This window comes from Salmo trutta, chromosome 32 (genome assembly GCF_901001165.1).
Source record: "Salmo trutta chromosome 32, fSalTru1.1, whole genome shotgun sequence".
NCBI lineage: Eukaryota > Metazoa > Chordata > Actinopteri > Salmoniformes > Salmonidae > Salmo > Salmo trutta.
The window spans coordinates 933,014-956,005 of record NC_042988.1 but is presented as its reverse complement, the minus strand read 5'-3'; the positions used below and the strand labels follow the sequence as shown (position 1 = coordinate 956,005).

The 22,992-nt window shown below is 43.8% G+C and overlaps 2 protein-coding genes across 2 annotated transcripts in view; one reads left to right on the top strand and one right to left on the bottom strand.

Annotated features, from left to right (window-relative positions):
• Window positions 1-1,868, bottom strand: part of sez6l2 (seizure related 6 homolog (mouse)-like 2) — a 172,264-nt gene extending 170,396 nt beyond the window's left edge. The window contains exon 1 of the mRNA XM_029726963.1: window positions 1,413-1,868. The gene's annotated coding sequence lies outside the window, so the exon portion shown is untranslated. The remainder of the gene's footprint in view (window positions 1-1,412) is intronic.
• The window catches only part of LOC115170725 (aspartate beta-hydroxylase domain-containing protein 2), a 105,936-nt gene extending 83,855 nt beyond the window's left edge, over window positions 1-22,081 (top strand). The window contains exon 6 of the mRNA XM_029726965.1: window positions 21,755-22,081. Within this exon, the coding sequence (XP_029582825.1) occupies window positions 21,755-21,864 (110 nt within the window). The 3' untranslated portion in view covers window positions 21,865-22,081. The remainder of the gene's footprint in view (window positions 1-21,754) is intronic.
• Window positions 22,082-22,992: the final 911 nt, after the last annotated feature.

Here is a 22,992-nt window from a genome sequence, read left to right as displayed (position 1 = left end):
GAAACTAACTGCAGCTCTTTGTTGAGTGTTACAGTTATTTCAGTCGCTGTAGTAGTTGACGTGTATAGTGTTGAGTCATCTGCATACATAGACACTCAGGCTTTACTCAAAGTCCGTGGCATGTCGTTAGTAAAATTTGAAAAAAGCAAGGGGACTAAACAGCTACCCTGGGGAATTTCTGATTCTAACTGGATTATATTTGAGAGGCTTCCATTTTAAAGAACACCCACTGTGTTATGTTAGACAAGTAACTCTTTATCCACATTATAGCAGGGGGTGTAAAGCCATAACACATACGTTTTTCCAGCAGCAGACTATGATCGATAATGTCAAGAGCTGCACTGAAGTCTAACAAGACCCCACAATCACTTTATCATCAATTTCTCTCAGCCAATCATCAGTAATTTGTGTAAGTGGTGTGCTTGTTGAGTGTCCTTCCCTACATAATAATGCTGAAATTCTGTTGTCAATTTGTTTACTGTGAAATAGCATTGTATCTGGTCAAACACCATTTTTTCCAGAAGTTTACTAAGGGTTGGTAACAGGCTGATTGGTCGGCTATTTGAGCCAGTAAAGGGGGCTTTACTATTCTTGGCTAGCGGAATGACTTTAGCTTCCCTCCAGGCCTGAGGGCACACGCTCTCTAGTAAGCTTAAATTGAAGATGTGGCAAATAGGAGTGGCAAAATTGTCTGCTATTATCCTCAGTAATTTTCCATCCAGATTGTCAGACCCCGGTGGCTTGTCATTGTTGATAGACAACAATTATTTTTTCACCTCTTCCACACTGACTTTACGGAATTCAAAAGTACAATTCTTGTCTTTCATAATTTGGTCCGATATGCTTGGATGTGTAGTGTCAGCGTTTGTTGCGGGCATGTCATCCCTAAGTTTGCTTATCTTGCCAATGAAAAAGTAATTAAAGTAGTTTGCAATATCAGTGGGCTTTGTGATGAATGAGCCACCTGATTCAATGAATGAAGGAGGCGAGTTGGCTTTTTTCCCCCAAAATGTAATTTAAGGTGCCCCAAAGCTTTTTACTATCATTCTTTATATCATTTATCTTTATTTCCTGGTGTAGTTTCTTTTTATTTTTATTTAGTTTAGTCACATGATTTCTTAATATATGCAGTGCGTTTGCCAATCAGTTGGGCTGCCAGACTTAATTGCAATACCTTTTGCTTGATCCCTCTCAACCATAACATTTTTCAATTCCTCATCAATCCAAGGGGATTTAACAGTTTTTACAGTCATTTTCTTAATGGGTGCGTGCTTATTAGTAACTGGAATAAGTAGTTTCATAAATGCGTCAAGTGCAGCGTCTGATTGCTCCTCATTACACACCACAGACCAGCAAATATTCTTTACATCATCAACATATGAATCACTATTAGAAATGCAAGATATATTTACGCGTAGCTGTCCCTGATCATCGTCTATCTGTTGAGACCATTCGATCCGTCTATGGGTAGTGGCTCGATGTAAGACTCTGGTTGTCCACCAAAGGTCACTATGTCCTTCTTCTTTTTAGAGCTTCTATGGTAGTGGTGTGTTTGTTAGACAGATACTTCAGATGTACCAATGGTTGTCGGTGGGGATTCTCATTCAGCTCGCGCTGTACGTCGGCTGGTCAGTAGTTTAAACCATTTTGTAACGTTCAGCTCACGATGTCTGTCAGGCTGGCCTATAGAGTTTAAACCATTTCGTAACCCTCAGCTCACGCCATCCGTCAGGCTTGTCTGATATGTTAATTCTTAGCGAGTCCTTTTAAACACTTGTTGTGGAAAATATTTAATCAAATATTTCACCAAAGCGGAACTTGTGAATTCAATTAGACTTTATTACAAACAGTAACAAAGCCAAGCAATTCCATGGAAGAACTGACTATTCATTCTTTGTACTTGTCTTTTATACAGTCTTACCCTTACATAACATCGTCACTCCACTTTACGAATCTTGTTGTCTTGCTTATTTTCCATTCTCTTATTGGCTCAGACATTGGGGCATAGATTCTGTTGGTGGCGTGACATGCACACTCCTGCTGGTGCTTATGGCTGATTATCTAATGTTCCTGTCCAAAGGTCTTCACAAGTTCAGGCCGATGTTGTCTATGTATGATTAATAACTTCTTCAGCCTACCATCCCGTTAGCGGGATCATTTTCCAGCGAAAACTCCTAGCGACATTAGCATAACGAAATTCAATATTTTTTTTTTTTCAAATATAGGGCTGTCTCATATCGTTTTATAGATACACCTCTCTTGAATCGACCCTCGTTGTCCGATTTCAAAAAGGTTTTACAGGAAAAGCACAATATTAGATTATGTTAGAGGAGTACATGGTAAAAGTCGCATCATATGAATTTTCCGAGCAAGCACACCCATCACATATAAACAAAAAACAGCTAAATGCAGCACTAACCTTTTACAAACTTCATCAGATGACACACCTAGGACATCATGTTACACACAGCATGCAATCTTTTGTTCAATAAAGGTCATATTTCTATATAAAAACAGCATTTTACATCGGCACCTGAGGTTGACTAACATTTTCCCATAAAATGCGTCCCGGGAAACTGTGCTACAATTTTATAAATAACTATTCGAAAACGATTTTTTTTATACATATTGTCAATCTAAGATTTATAGATGAATATCTCTTGAAAACACCAGTCAAAACAGATTTTAAATTAACTTTACAGGGTAATCACACTTTGAGATCAAATGGGATGCGATACCCAGAAATTGAGCTCGAAAACCTAGCTCGGCGCCACCTGTGAACAATAGCACGTAACATCTTATATTGTATAATATCGCCAATAATCCCTCACCTTTAGTTGTCTTCATCAGAAATCACTTCCCGATGTCCCAGGTCCATGACAAATGTATTTTCGGTCGAAAAAGTCCATGCTTTATGTTCCATTAGCTTCCTCTTGTTAGCGCGTCCTAAGGCTGTAATCAAATGTCGATCCGTGGGCGGCAGCTGTCTAACGCAAAATGACTGTTTACGGTAAGTTAGGGTCGTTCAAACATGTCAAACGTTGTATCAAGTAATCGTCAGGGCTTGTTTCAACAAGAGAACCAATCAGATTCGAGTGGGACGATTTCATTGTGTTTCAAAAAACTTCCAAAGGTGGGGGCAGACACGGCCGCCAACGTCACAATGCTCATGGCCCTCCGACTGTGACCAATTGCCACATCGTCTCTTTCACTGAGTTTCCACCGTAGAACCCTCAAAACACTTTGTAAAGACTGGGGACATCTAGTGGAAGCACTGGAAAGTGCTCAATTTTCATTTTTTCACGTTGTGAATTATAGGTAAGGCTGTGAAGTCGAGTCGACAATTCAGATTTCCACTTCCTGGTTCAATCGGTCTCGGGGTTTTGACTGCCATACGAGTTCTGTTATACTCACAGACACCATTCAAACAGTTTTAGAAAATTTAGGGTGTTTTCTATCCATATAAAATAAGTATATGCATGTCCTAGCTTCTGACTTTGATTAGTAGGCCGTTGAAAATGGGAACGATTTTTTTCCAAAATGCGCTGTGGCGCCCCCTATCCTAGGGTAAATCGAACAGGTTTTAACCCATGTGCATGTCCAGTAGCCTTCACAAGATCAGATATGGCACAGACCAGTCACGTCTTGTTGGTCTACCTTGCCTCATCCACACAGATTCTGCTTACGTTCTGTTTTTTACATGTCTAATAGCTGACTCGATGTTGATCCAGCTTTGTACACTCACATGGGCTCAGCCTTCATTCTGCTTACACATGTCTAATATTTAAACTTATATCGATTCTTCTTTCTACTTCAAAGAGAACAGTATAGGCTACTGAAAATCACCAAATGACTGTAAACTCTCCTACGCACTCTGGCCAAAGTGGGCGTTCCATCATGCTGACACAAACTCTGAGTTTACTTGGGCGTGGCTACTGACTGTGCAAAGCTTATATGAAAAACAATTATCTCATTAGAAAACTAAATCTTTTCAAAAATACTCTCATACTTAATGTAACGGTCGTCTGTGGAAGAAGGAGTAGACCAAAGCGCAGCGTGGTACGTGTTCATGATGTTTATTATAACTTGAACACTGAAACAAAAAACCAAAGTGGAACAAAACGCAACAGCTCTGTCAGGTGAACACACCAAACAGAAAACAACTACCCACACCAACCCCGTGGGAAAAGGCTACCTAAGTATGGTTCCCAATCAGAGACAACGATAGACAGCTGTCCCTGATTGAGAACCATACCTGGCCAAAACAAAGAAATACCGAAACATAGAAAAAAGGACATAGAATGCCCACCCTAGTCACACCCTGGCCTAACCAAAATAGAGAACAAAACCCTCTCTATGGCCAGGGTGTGACACTTAATCATTTATTTTATTCAACATTTAGATGTAAACTTGACAGATGTTTCCTTCCTAACTTCTTTCTTTCCTAACTTAGTTACTTTGTTATACCATCCTTAATCACATCACAAAATAATAAACAATGTCACAGGATTATTCTTTAGATCCCCCGGACCATTCTTAACATTCCTATTTTATGACTACTGATCCAAAGTTCATTCTCTTTGAGAGAAACGGTTTTGGCGGCAAAAGTCTCTCTGTAACAAAGAGATTTTAGTCTTCCCACTCTAGGGAGCCAGAAGGAGAGTCTCTACAAACTATTTATGACCGGCTGTTAAGTCATAAAACCGTCCCAACTCCCTCCTCTTCTGTGCTTGCTTCGAGGCAAGCAACACTGAAGCATGCATGAGAGCATCAGTCCCTCAGGGGTGCGTGCTCAGTCCCCTCCTGTACTCCCTGTTCACTCATGACTGCATGGCCAGGCACGACTCCAACACCATCATTAAGTTTGCTGATGACACCGACACAGATGAGACCGCCTATAGGGAGGAGGTCAGAGACCTGGCTGTGTCGTGCCAGGATAACTTCCTCTCCCTCAATGTGATCAAGACAAAGGAGATGATTGTGAACTACAGTGAAAGGAGGCCTGGGCACGCCCCCATTCTCATCGACAGGGCTGTACTGGAGCAGTTTGAGAGCATCATGTTCCTTGGTGTGCACATCACCAGCAAACTATCATGGTCCAAACACACTAAGACAGTCGTTAAGAGGACACGACAAAGCCTATTTGCCTCAGGAGACTGAAAAGATTTGGCATGGGTCCTTAGCTCCTCAGCTGCACCATCGAGAGCATCCTGACTGGTTGCATCACTGCCTGGTATGGCAACTGCTCGGCCTCCGACCGCAAGGCACTACAGAGGGTAGTGCGTACGGCCAAGGTTCCTTCCATTCAGGACCTCTATACCAGGCGGTGTCAAAGGAAGGCCCTAAAAATTGTCAGACTCCAGCCACCCTAGTCATAGACTGTAGTCACAGCCACCCTAGTCATAGACTCTCTGCTACTGCACAGCAAGCGGTACCGGAGCGCCAAGTCTAGGTCCATAAGGCTTCTACCCCCAAGCCATAAGACTAACCAAACGGCTGCCCCCCCCCCCTCTTATACGCTGCTGCTACTCTTTGTTTATTATCTATGCATAGTCACTTTAACTCTACCTACATGGGCGGCAGGTAGCCTGGCGGGTAGGAGTGTTGGGCCAGTAACCAGATCGAATCCCTGAGCTGACAAGGCAAAAATCTGTCGTTCTGCCCCTGAGCAAGGCAGTTAACCCACCGTTCCCTGGGCGCTGTGGATGTCAATTAAGGCAGCCCCCCGCACCTCTCTTATTCAGAGGGGTTGGGTTAAATGCGGAAGACACATTTAATTTGAATGCATTCAGTTGTACAACTGACTAGGTATCCCCTTTGTGGTGCCAGGATAACTACCTCTCCCTCAATGTGATCAAGACAAAGGAAATGATTGTGGACAAGGCAAAAATCTGTCGTTCTGCCCCTGAGCAAGGCAGTTAACCCACTGTTCTTCGGGCGCCGTGGATGTCGATTAAGGCAACCCCCCAGACCTCTCTTATTGAGAGGGGTTGGGTTAAATGAGGAAGACACATTTCATTTGAATGCATTCAGTTGTACAACTGACTAGGTATCCCCCTTTCCCTGTACATATTACCTCAACTAACCTGTGCCCCCAAACATTGACTCTGTACCAGTACCCCCTGTATATAGCCTCGCAACTGTTATTTTACTGCTGCTCTTTAATAATTTTTTATTTTTATTTTTTACTTAACACTTATTTAAGGGCTTGTAAGTAAGCATTTCACTGTAAGGTCTACCTACACCTGTTGTATTCAGTGCATGTGACAAATAACATTTGATTGAATTCATACATGGCAAAAAAGACCAGTCAAAAAATTAATTATAAGGAATACAGTTTTGAAGTGTCTGTCCTATATCTAGGAAATGTTTTAGATTTTTGGACACATATTGAACACCTTTATTTTTGTTGGCACAAAACTACCTCCATACTGGGTTACCTTCAGACGAGTCACAAAATGGAGAACACCGTCGTGTTTGTGAGAGTTTCCCCTTTCCACAGTAGGGTTATATTAGTTAATATCCCTATTAGTTCGTATTCGTTCGTATTGTGCGCTACAGAAAGAAGTTGGCACATCGGTGTTATCGACTTCAGAAGAGTCCCCTGGGTCTTATGAGGGCCATAGAGCAAAACGGAGAACACCATCGTGTTCGTGAGCATCTCATCTTTCCACAAAGTGGTCACATGTGAACAACCGGCTCCACTCGGTCTTACGTAGCAACATTTTAAATGTTTTTTTTACATTGGATAAATGTAGAGACTCAGAGCTAGAAAAGTATAAATCGTACACTACAGTTGAGGAACAATGGGAAAGTAGTTCTGCTTTGAAAGTTGATAAACTTGTAACTTCACTTTTGAGAAAATTACCCTTGAATATTTTTGGTACCTACTGGAGAGCTCTTCTTTGTCTACACTCATTCAGCATCTTTCACACCCTCTTAAGCTTTAGCTCCACCCATCTCTTTAAGGATTCACATGTGAGGCTATGTACTAAACAACCAAAGATTTCAAGACTAAAGGCTGGTTGATAACTACGGGTCTGTTCGTAAATTTAATGTGGAGTGCCAGAGTGAGCTCTGGGCTTTCGTAAAGTCCTTGTCAGATTGTCCGTTCGTAAATTCAGAACATTTCACTCTCTAAGCGTTCAGAGCGCACACTGGATGCTCTGGCCGAGGAATAAAGTCATGGCCAAAGGTTTTGAGAATGACACAAATATTAATTTTTAAAGTCTGCTGCCTCAGTTTGTATGATGGCAATTTGCATATACTCCAGAATGTTATGAAGAATGATCAGATGAATTGCAATTAATTGCAAGTCCCTTTTTGCCATGCAAATGAACTGAATCCCAAAAAAGGTGTGAGTGTTGATGAGGACAAGGTTGGAGATCACTCTGTCATGCTGATTGAGTTCGATTAACAGACTGGAAGCTTCAAAAGGAGGGTGGTGCTTGGAATCATTGTTCTTCCTCTGTCAAATATGGTTTGCACAAAAAGGGCTTCACAGGCAAGGATATTGCTGCCAGTAAGAATGCACCTAAATCAATAATTTATTGTATCATCAAGAACTTCAAGGAGAGCGGTTCAATTGTTGTAAAGAAGGCTTCAGGATGCCCAAGAAAGTCCTGCAAACGCCAGGACCTTCTCCTAAAGTTGATTCAGCTGCGGGATCGGGGCACCACCAGTACAGAGCTTGCTCAGGAATGGCAGCAGGCAGGTGTGAGTGCATCTGTACGCACAGTGAGGTGAAGACTTTTGAAGGATGGCCCAGTGTCAAGAAGGGCAGCAAAGAAGCCAATTCTCTCCAGGAAAAACATCAGAGGCAGACTGATAATCTGCAAAAGGTACAGGGATTGGACTGCTGAGGACTGGGGTAAAGTCATTTTCTCTGATGAATCCCCTTTCCGATTGTTTGGGGCACACAGAAAAAAGCTTGTCCGGAGAAGACAAGGTGAGCACTACCATCAGTCCTGTGTCATGCCAACAGTAAAGCATCCTGAGACCATTCATGTGTGAGGTTGCTTCTCTGCCAAGGGAGTGGGCTCACTCAGAATTTTGCCTAAGAACACAGCCATGAATAAAGAATGGTACCAACTCATCCTCCAAGAGCAACTTCTCCCAACGATCCAGGAACAGTTTGGTGAAGAACAATACCTTTTCCAGCATGATGGAGCACCTTGCCATAAGGCAAAAGTGATAACTAAGTGGCTCGGGGAACAAAACATCGATATTTTGGGTCCATGGCCAGGAAACAATCCTCAAAAGGCGGGTGGACAAACAAAAACTCACAAATTCTGACAAACTCCAAGCATTGATTATGCAAGAATGGTCTGCCATCAGTCAGGATGTGGCCCAGAAGTTAATTGACAGCATGCCAGTGCGGATTGCAGAGGTCTTGATAAAAAAGGGTCAACACTGCAAATATTGACTCTGCATCAACTTAACCTGTTTGGGGATAGGGGGCAGTATTTGCACGGCCGGATAAAAAACGTACCCGATTTAATCTGGTTACTACTCCTGCCCAGTAACTAGAATATGCATATAATTGTTTGATTTGGATAGAAAACACCCTAAAGTTTCTAAAACTGTTTGAATGATGTCTGTGAGTATAACAGAACTCATTTGGCAGGCCAAAACCTGAGAAGATTCTAAACAGGAAGCGCTCTCTCTGACCATTTCATGGCCTTCTTGATCATCTCTAACCAAAACAGGGGATCTCTGGCATGACGTGACATTTTCTAACGCTCCCATAGGCTCTCAGAAGGCGCCAGAAAGATGAATGGTGGCTTTGCAGGCCCTGGCTGAAAAACATTAGCGCATTTTGTAAGTGGTCGATCTGAGGACAATGAGACTGGAGGCGCGTGCACGAGCCGACACCATGTTTACTTTCTCTCTCTTTGAACGAAACAACGACTCCCGGTCGGAATATTATCGCTTTTTTACGAGAAAAATAGCATCAAAATTGATTTTAAACAGCGGTTGACATGCTTCGAAGTACGGTAATGGAATATTTTGAATTTTTTTTGTCACGAAATGCGCTCGCGTGTCACCCTTCGGATAGTTACCTGAACGCATGAACAAAACGACGGTATTTGGATATAACTATGGATTATTTGGAACCAAAACAACATTTGTGGTTGAAGTAGAAGTCCTGGGAGTGCATTCTGACGAAGAACAGCAAAGGTAATCCAATTTTTCTTATGGTAAATCTGAGTTTGGTGAGGGCCAAACTTGGTGGGTGTCAAATTAGCTAGCCATGATGGCCGGGCTATCTACTCAGAATATTGCAAAATGTGCTTTCGGCGAAAAGCTATTTTAAAATCTGACACTGCGATTGTGTAACGACTGCCGTGAGAGAGATTGGACCAAAACGCAGCGGAGTTAGTGTTCATCATATTTAATTAAGAAAGAACACTATACAAACAAAACAAGAAACTGACAGCCAAACAGTCCTGTCAGGTGAAACACAATGACAGAAACAATTACCCACAAAACCCCAACGGAAAAACATGCACTTATGTGTGACTCCCAATCAACAACAACGAACTTCAGCTGTGCCTGATTGGGAGCCACACACGGCCCAAAACAAAGAAATACAAAAACATGGAAACAGAACATAGAACGCCCACCCAATGTAACACCCTGGCCTAACCAAAATAAAGAACAAAAAACCCCTCTCTATGGCCAGGGCGTTACAGTACCCCCCCCCCCCCCCCAAGGTGCGGACTCCGGCCGCAAAACCTGACACTGAAGGGGAGGGTTTGGGTGGGCCTTCTTACGGCGGCGGCTCAGGTGCGGGACGTGGCCTCTGCCCCACCCTTGGCGTAGTTCTCTTAGGTGGCGCACCTGGCCGCGCCAAAGGTCTGGTGGGCGACCCTGACTTCGCCCGGCTGGCGGGCGACCCTTGTTGCGCCCGGCTGGCGGACGACCCTGGCTGCGCCCGGCTGGCGGGCGGCAATGGCTGCGCCCGGCTGGTGGGTGTCCCTTGCTGTGCCTGGCTGGCGGGCGGTGATGGCTGCGCCCGGCTGGCGGGCGACCCTTGCTGCGCCCGACTGGCGGATGACCCTGGCTGCGCCCGGCGGGCGGGCAGCGATGGCAGATCCGGACAGGCGGGCCACTCTGGCAAATCCGGACAGGCGGGCCATTCTGGCAGATCCTGCACGGTGGGCCACTCTGGCAGATCCGGCACGGCGGGCCACTCTGGCAGATCCGGCACGGCGGGCCACTCTGGCAGATCCGGCACGGCGGGCCACTCTGGCAGCTCCGAACAGGCGGGCCACTCTGGCAGCTCCAAACAGGCGGGCGGCTCTGGCAGCTCCGGACAGGCGGGCCGCTCTGGCAGCTCCGAACAGGCGGGCCACTCTGGCAGCTCCGAACAGGCGGGCCACTCTGGCAGCTCCGAACAGGCGGGCCACTCTGGCAGCTCCGAACAGGCGGGCCACTCTTGCAGCTCCGAACAGGCGGGCCACTCTGGCAGCTCCGAACAGGCGGGCCACTCTGGCAGCTCCGAACAGGCGGGGCACTCTGGCAGCTCCGAACAGACGGGCCTCTCTGGCAGCTCCGAACAGGCGGGCGGCTCTGGCAGCTCCGGACAGGCGGGCGGCTCTGGCAGCTCCTGACTGGCGGGCGGCTCTGGCAGCTCCTGACTGGCGGGCGGCTCTGGCAGCTCCTGACTGGCGGGTGGCTCTGGACTGGCGGGCAGCTCTGGCGGCTCCGAACTGGCGAGACCCACTGGAGGCCTAGTCCTGGGAGGTGGCACAGGACGGACCAGAATGGGGAGACCCACTGGAGGCCTGGTCCGTGGAGCAGGCACAGGACAGACCAGGATGGGGAGACCCACTGGAGGCCTGGTCCGAGGAGGAGGCACAGGCTTAACCAGGATGGGGAGACCCACTGGAGGCCTGGTCCGAGGAGGAGGCATAGGCTTAACCAGGATGGGGAGACCCACTGGAGGCCTGGTCCGTGGAGCAGGCACAGGACAGACCAGGATGGGGAGACCCACTGGTGGCCTGGTCCTAGGAGGAGGCACAGAACTGACCAGGATGGGAAGACTTGAAGGAGGCCTGGTTCTGGGCGTAGGCACAGGACGTGCAGGGCTGGGAAGACATGCAGGAAGCCTGGTTCTGGGCATAGGCACAGGACGTGCAGGGCTGGGAAGACATGCAGGAGGCCTGGTTCTGGGCGTAGGCACAGGACGTGCAGGGCTGGGAAGACATGCAGGAGGCCTGTTTCTGGGCACAGGCACAGTCTTCAACAAACGGCCAGCACGCACCTCAGGACGAGTATGGAGATCTGACTCAGGTGACGCAAGCGTCCCACCTTGCCCAGGGAGGTTAACCCTCTGTTCCCCCCCATGTCCTTGTCCGTAATTGTTTGTTGTAGTGCTTGTGCACGGTATGCTGTTATTTTACCGGGTTTTGTTTGACCCATTTATTGTATTATTCTGTTGACGGTGGTTTATGGTTATTAAACACAACCGTTGTAAATCAGTTTCCTCTCTCCTGTGCCTGACTTCTCTGCCGCCAGTAGCATTGCATTACTCTTATGAAATGCTTGTAATTATACTGCAGTATTCCATAGTAACATCTGACATAAATATCTTAAGACACTGAAGCAGCAAATTTTGAGGAAATTAATATTTGTCATTCTCAAAACTTTTGGCCACGACTGTAGGGTTTATCCGAGCATTCTGACCGAACAACAATAGTCAAGCACCCAAGCTAATGTTGGCTAGCTACTTCCTGACACAAATGAGAGAAGAGCTCACTCTGACTGTAACGTTCGTCGCCTGGTGACGAGGAAGCGGACCAAAACGCAGCTGGGAGCGAACACATGTTTATTCAACACACTGGAATTAAACATGTACTCAAAAATCAAGGAAAATGCCGATACGTTACGTGCTCAAACAAAGAGACAACACCCCACAAACAGCGTGGGGAAAACAGCAACTTAAATGTGATCCCAATCAGAGACAATTAGCGACAGCTGTCTCTGATTGGGAATCGACAGAACCCAACATAGACATAACCCACCTAGAGCCTACACAAGGCTAAAACATAAACATAAAACAAACCAAGGAAAAATACCCAACATGACACACCCTGACCCAAAATACCCGAGTTCACCTGGTCAGGGCGTGACACTGACCATTTTACTCGCCCTAGCAGCGCTGGTTAGATAGTTTTTTTAAAATGATATCCAGAGCATTGGTGACTGAATTATTAATTAATTAATTCAATATTTAATGTTTACTGACACCGGCCATTTTCAACGGGTGTTGAGCGTTTGTAAATTTGTCAGTTATTCCGCGCTCTGGCACACCTGAAGAGAGTGCATTGTAATCGGAGTAGATAGCCAGATCGACTTTACCAGCTACAGTACGTCTATCGACAGTTGTTGTAGTGACATCATGCACATTCTATTTAAGTGGTTACTTGCATAGTTGTTTAGACATGTAGCTAGCTAGCTAAGCAATAAACCATAATCCCAACTCATAGTAGTACTACCCTGTATCAATCTGCAGGTAGCTAACCAACCAGGTTCAATGTTAGCTAGCTAACATTAGGCTATAACTAGGAATGCAAATGGCTCTGAGATACGAATAATATTACTACACAGATCATACGTGTAACGTTAGCTAGCTAGCCAGCCAGCTAACATTAGCTAGCTAGCTAACAGTACACTTTAACTTGAAAAGAAAACTACTTTCTGACAATTTAGTATCGTGTAATATCTGAAAATGTAGCTTGCTAGACTATCTTACCCATATACATGGATCAACGCTTCTCCCTCTCTGTCACGGATGCCATGGTTACCCTTAGTTTGAAGATGTAATCCGGAGACAGGTGTTTCATACAACAGCCTTCTGTGTGTTCTCTGTTCGACTCTGTCTGCATATTTGCTAATCAAATGGCAGACTTTTCTCCATCTCTTTAGCTATCATACCACTGATTTTCAAACTGACCAGCTCATGTTTTAGACAGAAACGTGCTACATGGCAGACCAATCCGAACTCATCTCTTGGCATGTCCAGCCCACTCATTATCTCAGCCAGTCATGCCGTATTTTTCCGTGGCTGAACCAACTAGGCTCGTAATATTACAATTGTATTTGCATTTACAGATGGCATACAGGTTTGTTATTAAGGCACATGAAAGTTCACATGTTCCGGAAATGCATTTCTGCCAAGAAATGCATTTGGATTTAAAAAAAAAGTTTGTTTAAATGGCGCTTCTGTGAAGTAGTGACGAGCGACATACGCCTAGTTTCTGAAACGAGTCACATATTACTTTGGACACTACAGACGTTTTTGTGAGAACTGATTTTTGTATTGTCTCATGGTCTGAGAAACATTGCTGTAGCTCGGCCACCCTCCACCACAGATGTGGAAGGCCAACAGAGACGGATGCCATGGATTGAGACTCATTCCATGCAAGAACTGATATCTCTAGCTTAAACTGACAGATTTAGATGGGGAATATTTTTATTATTTCACAGGTGCGTCAAGACTCTTAAGGATTAACCAGGTTTTTGCATGTTTACCTCATCTCTGTAAGGTCCCTCAGTCGGACAGTGAATTTCACACGTAGATTCAACCATAAAGACCAGGGAGGTTTTCCAATGCCTCGCAAAGAAGGGCACCTATTGATAGACCTAAAAAAAGACATTGAATATGGAAAAAAGCCAACATTGAATATCCCTTTGAACATGGTGAAGTTATTCATTACAATTTGGATGGTGTATCAATACACCCAGTCACTACAAAGATACAGGCATCCTTCCTAACTCAGTTGCCGGAGAGGAAGGAAACAGCTCAGGGATTTCACCATGAGGCCAATGGTGACTTTAAAACAGTTATAGAGTTTAAAGGCTGTGATAGGAAAAAACTGAGGATGGATCAACAACTTTGTATACTAACCAAACTTTGTAATACTAACCAAATCATGCATTCTGTTTGCAAAAGGCACTTAAATAATACTGCAAAAAATGTGGCAAAGCAATGAACTCTTTGTCCTGAATACAAAGTGTTATGTTTGGGGCATATCCAATACAACACATTACTGAGTACCACTCCCCATATTTTCAATTATAGTGGTGGCTGCATCATGATATGGGTATGATTGTAATCATAATGGACCGGGGAGTTTTTCAAGATAAAAAAAGAAAAAGAATGGAGCTAAGCACAGGCAAAATCCTAGAGTAAAACCTGGTTCAGTCTGCTGTCCAACAGACACTGGGAGATGAATTCACCTTTCAGCAGGACAATAACCTAAAACACAAGGCCAAATCTACACTGGAGTTGCTTACCAAAGAAGACAGTGAATGCCGAGTTAGTTTTGACTTACATTTGCTTGAAAATCTATGGCAAGGTAAATCTAACATGTATTGACTCAGGGGGTTGAATAATTATGTAAATTCTTCCACTTTGACAGAATATTTTGCCAGCTGGAAAATGGACAGACAGCACCTTGTAAGGTTCTGTGGCACCGGCACCCATGACTGGTGGGTATAAAAACAGTTTTTCACTGGGTCTACTGGGTGCCAGCCTATTACCGGGACACATCTTACCAGCTTAACCGAGTGAGGCTTGTTGTCACAGAAGGGTTGACTGTAGGAGACATTTGTGCTGAGAGGAGTTGGGCATCACCACACACTTTTGTGAGTTTTTATCACTTTGATGTCACTGCTCCCAGTGTGCTTACAGCTGGGACAGGGGAAAGTCACTAGGCAGAGCAATACCCAGACTGCCGCATCTTGCAGGGCTTAGTATCCTTTTGGGTCGGCATGGGGCCAGATTCTATTTCACCATAATATGTTGTACTGGAGTTGACTGACTGAAAGGGAATGTCATATTATGACTAGGGCTGTGGCAGTCATGACATTTTGTCAACTGGTTATTGCCATGCAAAAGACTGTTTGTCTCATGGTAATTGACCGTTAGTCAACAATCATGTTTAGCGTCTCCAGGCCTCCACACGGCTGATGGGTGCCTTTGGAACATCCTACATTGACAAAAATGATAATAAATCAATTTAATGTACACCATCACAATAGAGCCATTATTTATTTTAGTCAGGCCGATGGAAACGTGATATGAAGAAAATGTATTTCAGAATATGAGTTTGTCTACTGTAGGCCTACAGTATGTTCTTTTGCTATGCTCCATGACATATGCTGTAGGCTTGTTCATTTAGCTGACAAAATATGCTTCTAAGTCCTGTGCCATTATTTTATTTTATGTGATTTTATAAACTCAGCAAAAAAATAAATGTCCTCTCACTGTCAACTGCGCTTATTTCCAGCAAACTTAACATGTGTAAATATTTGTATGAACATAACAAAATTCAACAACTGAGACATAAACTGAACAAGTTCCACAGACATGTGACTAACATAAATGGAATAATGTGTCCCTGAACAAAGGGAGGGTCAAAATTGGGTCAGAACTGGTCTTTGCTGCTTTAAACTGCACACGTGCATTCACACACACATTTGGACAGCACTATCTTAATAGCAAAACAGACAAATTACATTGCGGGACGATCACAGCTTTTTGATAGGTGACCTCATGATGCAAATGAATCCTCCAATAAAACAAGTAAATATTTCTTATTTTCTAGAACTGTATCATCACAGTTTTTGCTCAACATATGTAGACATGGTTTTCATAAGTAACTGCAGAAACTGTGAGGGAAAAAAGTCAATTAACCACTGTTTTATCTATTTATTTTTGTTATTTTGTTGTGCCTGTTTTCTATCTATTCTTTCCTCAATTGTGCCTGATGGTTATTTAAGGTGACCCCTTTTGGCATATACTGTGATATAGATATTTAATTTTGTTTGACTCAATAGATTTTATGTGAGCATGCATATATATATATATATATATATATATAAACTCAGCAAAAAAAGAAACATCCTCTCACTGTCAACAGTCCGTCCTGTCTCCCTGTAGCGCTGTCTTAGGCGTCTCACAGTACGTACATTGCAATTTATTGCCCTGGCTACATCTGCAGTCCTCATGCCTCCTTGCAGCACGCCTAAGGCACGTTCACGCAGATGAGCAGGGACCCTGGGCATCTTTCTTTTGGTGTTTTTCAGAGTCAGTAAAGAGGCCTCTTTAGTGTCCTAAGTTTTTATAACTGCGACCTTAATTGCCTACCGTCTGTAAGCTGTCTGTAAAGGGAACACTTAAACAACACATCCTAGATCTGAATGAAAGAAATAATCTTATTAAATACTTTTTTCTTTACATAGTTGAATGTGCTGACAACAAAATCACACCCAAAATAATCTATGGAAATCCAATTTATCAACCCATGGAGGTCTGGATGTCACGGGCTGGCTCGAAGAACAACAGGAGAGGTAGAGTCAGGCGCAGGAGACAGAGAGTTCGTGACCACACTTCTTTATTTGAAGTAACTGGATGTGGTCGTCAAAGTATAGGGGCGCAGCCCTTAAATATTCTGCGATGGTGTACACAAATAAAATAAACCACTGGCAGAAGGAAAACTCAGTACACGTTCTTTTCGCACACAAAAAACCCGGACAAGCAACACAATCACGTACAACCACATACATCCTACGCTAACCTAAATAACCCCCCCTTACTAATGACTAACCCAAAACAGGTGCGTGCCTACTTAGACCTAACCAAACGAAAGTGAAACAAAAAGGGATCGATGGCAGCTAGTAGGTCGGTGACGACGACCACCGAGCTCCGCCCGGCCGAGGAGGGGCGCCACCATCCGTCACTGTCGTGACACTGGATTTGGAGTCACACTCAAAATTAAAGTGGAAAACCACACTACAGGCTGATCCAACTTTGATGTAATGTCCGTAAAACAAGTCAAAATGAGGCTCAGTAGTGTGTGTGGCCTCCACGTGCCTGGATGACCTCCCTGCAATGCCTGGGCATGCTCCTGATGAGGTGGCGGAGGGTCTCCTGAGGGATCTCCTCCCAGACCTGGACTAAAGCATCCGCCAACTCCTGGACAGTCTGTGGTGCAACGTGGCGTTGGTGGATGGAGCGAGACATGATGTCCCAGATGTGCTCAATTGGATTCAGGTCTGGGGAACGGGCGGGCCAGTCCATAGCATCAATGCCTTCCTCTTGCAGGAACTGCTGACACACTCCAGCCACATGAGGTCTAGCATTGTCTTGCATTAGGAGGAACCCAGGGCCAACCGCACCAGCATATGGTCTCACACGGGGTCTGAGGATCTCATCTTGGTACCTAATGCAGTCAGGCTACCTCTGGCGAGCACATGGAGGGCTGTGCGGCCCCCCAAAGAAATGCCACCCCACACCATGACTGACCCACCGCCAAACCGGTCATGCTGGAGGATGTTGCAGGCAGCAGAACGTTCTCTACGGCGTCTCCGGACTCTGTCACGTCTGTCACATGTGCTCAGTGTGAACCTGCTTTCATCTGTGAAGAGCACAGGGCGCCAGTGGTGAATTTGCCAATCTTGGTGTTCTCTGGCAAATGCCAAATGTCCTGCACAGTGTTGGGCTGTAAGCACAACCCCCACCTGTGGACGTCGGGCCCTCATACCACCCTCATAGAGTCTGTTTCTGACCGTTTCAGCAGACACATGCACATTTGTGGCCTGCTGGAGGTCATTTTGCAGGGCTCTGGCAGTGCTTCTCCTGCTCCTCCTTGCACAAAGGCGGAGGTAGCGGTCCTGCTGCTGGGTTGTTGCCCTCCTACGGCCTCCTCCACATCTCCTGATGTACTGGCCTGTCTCCTGGTAGCGCCTCCATGCTCTGGACACTACGCTGACAGACATAGCAAACCTTCTTGCCACAGCTCGCATTGATGTGCCATCCTGGATGAGCTGCACTACCTGAGCCACTTGTGTGGGTTGTAGACTCCGTCTCATGCTACCACTAGAGTGAAAGCACCGCCAGCATTCAAAAGTGACCAAAACATCAGCCAGGAAGCATAGGAACTGAGAAGTGGTCTGTGGTCCCCACCTGCAGAACCACTCCTTTATTGGCGGTGTCTTGCTAATTGCCTATAATTTCCACCTGTTGTCTATTCCATTTGCACAACAGCATGTGACATTTATTGTCAATCAGTGTTGCTTCCTAAGTGGACAGTTTGATTTCACAGAAGTGTGATTGACTTGGAGTTACATTGTGTTGTTTAAGTGTTCCTTTTATTTTTTTTAGCAGTGTATTTAAAAAAATTGCCGGTTCCAATTTATATTACTAGCAATATCAACCTTCATAAATTGGTCAATGGCTTTCGAGGTTAGTGTTCTCAGAAATGGCTAGGCATACACTACCGGTCAAAGGTTTTAGAACACCTACTCATTCAAGGGTTTTTATTTATTTTTACTATTTTCTAACATTGAAGAATAATAGTGAAGACATCAAAACTATTAAATAACATATAATAACATATATAACAATCATGTAGTAACCAAAAAAGTGTTCAACAAATCAAAATATATTTTAGATTTTAGATTCTTCAAAGTAGCCACCCTTGCCTTGATGACAGCTTTGCACACTCTTGGCATTCTCTCAACCAGCTTCACCTGGAATGCTTTTCCAACAGTCTTGAAGGAGTTCCCACATATGTTGAGCACTCGTTAGCTGCTTTTCCTTCGTTCTGCTGTCCGACTCACCCCAATCCATCTCAATTGGGTTGACGTCGGGGGATTGTGGAGGCCAGATCATCTTATGCAGCACTCCATCACTCAACTTCTTGGTAAAATAGTCCTTACACTGCCTGGAGGTGTGTTGGGTCATTGTCCTGTTGAAAAACAAATGATAGTCCCACTAAGCGCAAACCAGATGGGATGGCATATCACTGCTGAATGCTGTGGTAGCAATGCTCGTTAAGTGTGCCTTGAATTCTAAATAAATCACAGACACTGTCACCAGCAAAGCACCCCCACACCATAACACCTCCTCCTCCATGCTTAACGGAAATACACATGCAGAAATCATCCGTTCACCCACACCGCGTCTCACGAAGACACAGCGGTTGGAACCAAAAACTCAAATTTGGACTCCAGAGCAAGGGACAAATTTCCACCAGTCTAATGTCCATTGCTCGTGTTTCTTGGCACAAGCAAGTCTCTTCTTCTTAATGGTGTCCTTCAGTAGTGGTTTCCTTGCAGCAATTTGACCATGAAGGCCTGATTCACACAGTCTCCTCTGAACAGTTGATGTTGAGATGTGTCTGTTACTTGAAATCTATGAAGCATTTATTTGGGCTGCCATTTCTGAGGCTGGTTACTCTAATGAACTTGCCCTCTGCAGCAGAGGTAACTCTGGGTCTTCCATTCCTGTGGCAGTCTTCATGAGAGCCAGTTTCATCATAGAGCTTGATGGTTTTTGCGACTGCAATTGAAGAAACTTTCAAAGTTCTTGAAATGTTCCATATTGACTGACCTTCATGACTTAAAGTAATGATGGACTGTCGTTTCTCTTTGCTTATTTGAGCTCGCTTGCCATAACATGAACTTGGTCTTTTACCAAATAGGGCTATCATCTGTATACCCCCTACCTTCTGATTGGCTCAAACGCATTAAGAAGGAAAGAAATTAAACTTCACAAATTAACTTCTGAGAAGGCACACCTGTAAATGTAAATGCATTCCAGGTGACTACCTCATGAATCTGGTTGAGAGAATGCCAAGAGTGTGCAAATCTGTCATCAAGGCAAAGGGTGGCTATTTGAAGAATCTCAAATATAAAATACATTTTGATTTATTTAACACTTTGTTTTGGTTACTACATGATTCCATATGTGTTATTTCATAGTTTTGCTGTCTTCACTATTATTCTACAATGTAGAAAATAGTAAAAATAGAGAAATCCCTTGAATGAGTAGGTGTTGTAAAACCTTTGACCAGTGGTGTACATTATTTATTTTTTAAGATATAAACTTAGGCCAGGATTCAATCAGATCAGCAGGAACCTGCGTTAGCCATCAAGCGCATTGCTTTCGTTTAGGCTGTGTCAGAGGTGTAACTGCGTTAGAGCTGCCAAAACCACAAATGGCTTCTATTGCGGACATTACCATTAGATGCACGAAATGTATGATGTAATCTTCACCTCGATTAGGCTGATATACAGTACACTCCGTACAAAACATTAGGAACAACTTTGTTGGTTCCACTTTTCTGGGCTCTGTTATTTACTTAACAAATAAGGAATACTCAAAATGTGCACTTATAAATCATAACAATTTTAATCAAAATACAGCTGTAGACAGAAGTCAAAGATCAAAGATCAAACATACAACTGATGTCTCTCCTGAGTTCTGCAAAATAGGAAAAGTCCAAATTGCTTTTAATATGCTTGCAGTCAACCCCTAGTGATGTAACTGCCTATGTCAACACCTTCTACTACTTCTACTCATGAGACCAAGCCCATGCATATACAGTTTTACAAACTTGCAGGAGAGAACAATAGTTCCAGTGTTTTCTAAGGGCTCAGTAGTAATTTTCCACTCCCCAAGTTGCTTTATAGTGGTATGTCTGACTTGTCTCTTATTTCTTTCACTCCCTTGCAGGGTTCTGTGTCTATTCATCTCTTTTAGCCTTGAGGCGCTTTCTCACAGACACCCTGTTTTGACTGCAATAACTCACACATCTCTCAGACCGTTTCTTATAAGAGGCAGAGACTAGAAAAGAACTGTGGAACAATATTAAACCTTATAATCTGTAGTCCAGGACCCTATAGATGTAGTGAGGGAGGGTCCTTATAGCCCTTCACCTTCTAATAATACAACATAAGCAAAATCAATTATTATAATACATCAATCAATTGGTGCAGCCCCTAGCATGACCCCAAAGTTGACCCCATCACCTTCCTGATATTGAGTTGCACCCCATTTTGCCCTCAGATCAGCCTCAATTCATCAGGGCATGAACTCTACAAGGTGTCGAAAGCGTTCCACAGGGTTACTGGCCCATGTTGACTAATGCTTGTGTCAAGTTGGCTGGATGTTCTTTGGGTGGTGGACCATTCTTGATACACACGGGAAACTGTTGAGTGTGAAAAACCCAGCAACGTTGCAGTTCTTGACACACTCAAACCAGTGCGCTTGGCACCTACTGCCATACCCCGTTCAAAGGCTCTTAAATCTTGTGTCTTGCCCATTCACGCTCTGAATGACACACATACACAAGCCATGTCAAGGCTTAAAAATCCTTCTTTAAGGTGACATCAATAAGGGATCATAGCTTTCACCTGGATTCACCTGGTCAGTCTGTCATGGAAAGAGCAGGTGTTCTTAATGTTTTGTACACCCCCATTATTTAGTTTAATAATGTTTAATTTGAGTGTTATTGTTTCTATATAGCCAACACTCTCATTCTGAACGTAAAAAAAACTGACCATAAAACAAGACTTAGTCTTTTTAGAGCACTAGATGGTACCGTAAGTAGTAGTTTCGCAGACAACAGTTCTGAGAATTCTGACTGTGTGTGAGCATTGGTTACAGTCCCATCCACTCTGTTCAATTTTGGAAGCTAATTCCATAATCACAAGTGCATTATCTGTACAAAGACTGGCATTCAATCTGAACTGGGTTATGGAGCAGCACACTATAACAGACTTTTAAAGGTAATTTCTTTTTGAGACAACATTCTTACCATGAATGCAATCTCTGTGAACGTCGGGGAAAATGTCTTTAAAAAGCGCATTGTTGGCTGTATAGTGTGCTGCTCTATAACACATCTTGGATTGAATCTCAGCCTTAGTGTATGTTTTCTTGTTTTTGTTTTTCGTTAAGGGGTGGCAGAGGACGGGCCACGGGTGATTTTCAGTGTGGACCTCTGGCATCCAAATGTGGCTGCAGCAGAAAGACAGGCCCTGGACTACATTTTCTGCCCTGACCAATGAACTACAACTTCCACTGTGCACATGTTCTAGTTGTGCTCCACCCTTCTTTGATATGAGGGAAAGGTGCCCAAACCTAGTCTCGAGGGCTGTGCTCTTCAACCTCAATGTTCATCCAGTCCGAGTATCACTGTGTGTGTTACTAGTGAATCCACTGAAACAGTCCAAATGTCTAGTTTAGATTATTATTATTTTTATTATATATTTTTTTTTACACCTTAATTTAAAGGAAAGTCAGTTAAGAACAAATTCTTATTTACAACGACGGCCTACCCCGGCCAAACCCAGACAACGCTGGGTCAATTGTGCGCCGCCCTATGGGTCTCCCAATCACGGCCGGATGTAATACAGCCTGGATTTGGTTGAGTTGTCAACTAAGCTGAATTCAATGTGAAAATAAAGAAATAAATCCCCATGTCATTGCATTTTGGTAAAACGGTGGGTGAAAAAAAGACTACAATTTCCTTATGTTGATGACTACTTTAAAATCCATGTTGATTCAACATCATGACATATCATTTTGGTGGGGGAAATGACATATAAACAACATTGATTCAACCAGTTTTGCCCAGTGGGTAGAAACAGAATGAACGTACAGTCATCTAAGATCAGAACTGGTCTTTGCTGCTTTAAACTGCACACGTGCACTCACACACACATTTGGACGGCACTATCTTAATAGCAAAACAGACAAATGACATTGCGGGACGATCACAGCTTTTTGATAGGTGACCTCATAATGCAAATGAATCCTCCAATAAAACAAGTAAATATTTCTTATTTTGTAGAACTGTATCATCACAGTTTTTTCTCAACATATGTAGACATGTTTTTCATAAGTAACTGCAGAAACTGTGAGGGAAAAAAGTCAATTAACCACTGTTTTATCTATTCATTTTTGTTATTTTGTTGTGCCTGTTTTCTATCTATTCTTTTCTCAATTGTGCCTGATGTTTATTTAAGGTGACCCCTTTTGGCATATACTGTGATATAGATATTTAATTTTGTTTGACTCAATAGATTTTATGTGAGCATGCATATATATATATATATATATATATAAACTCAGCAAAAAAAGACACGTCCTCTCACTGTCAACTGCGTTTATTTCTTGCAAACCTAACATGTGTA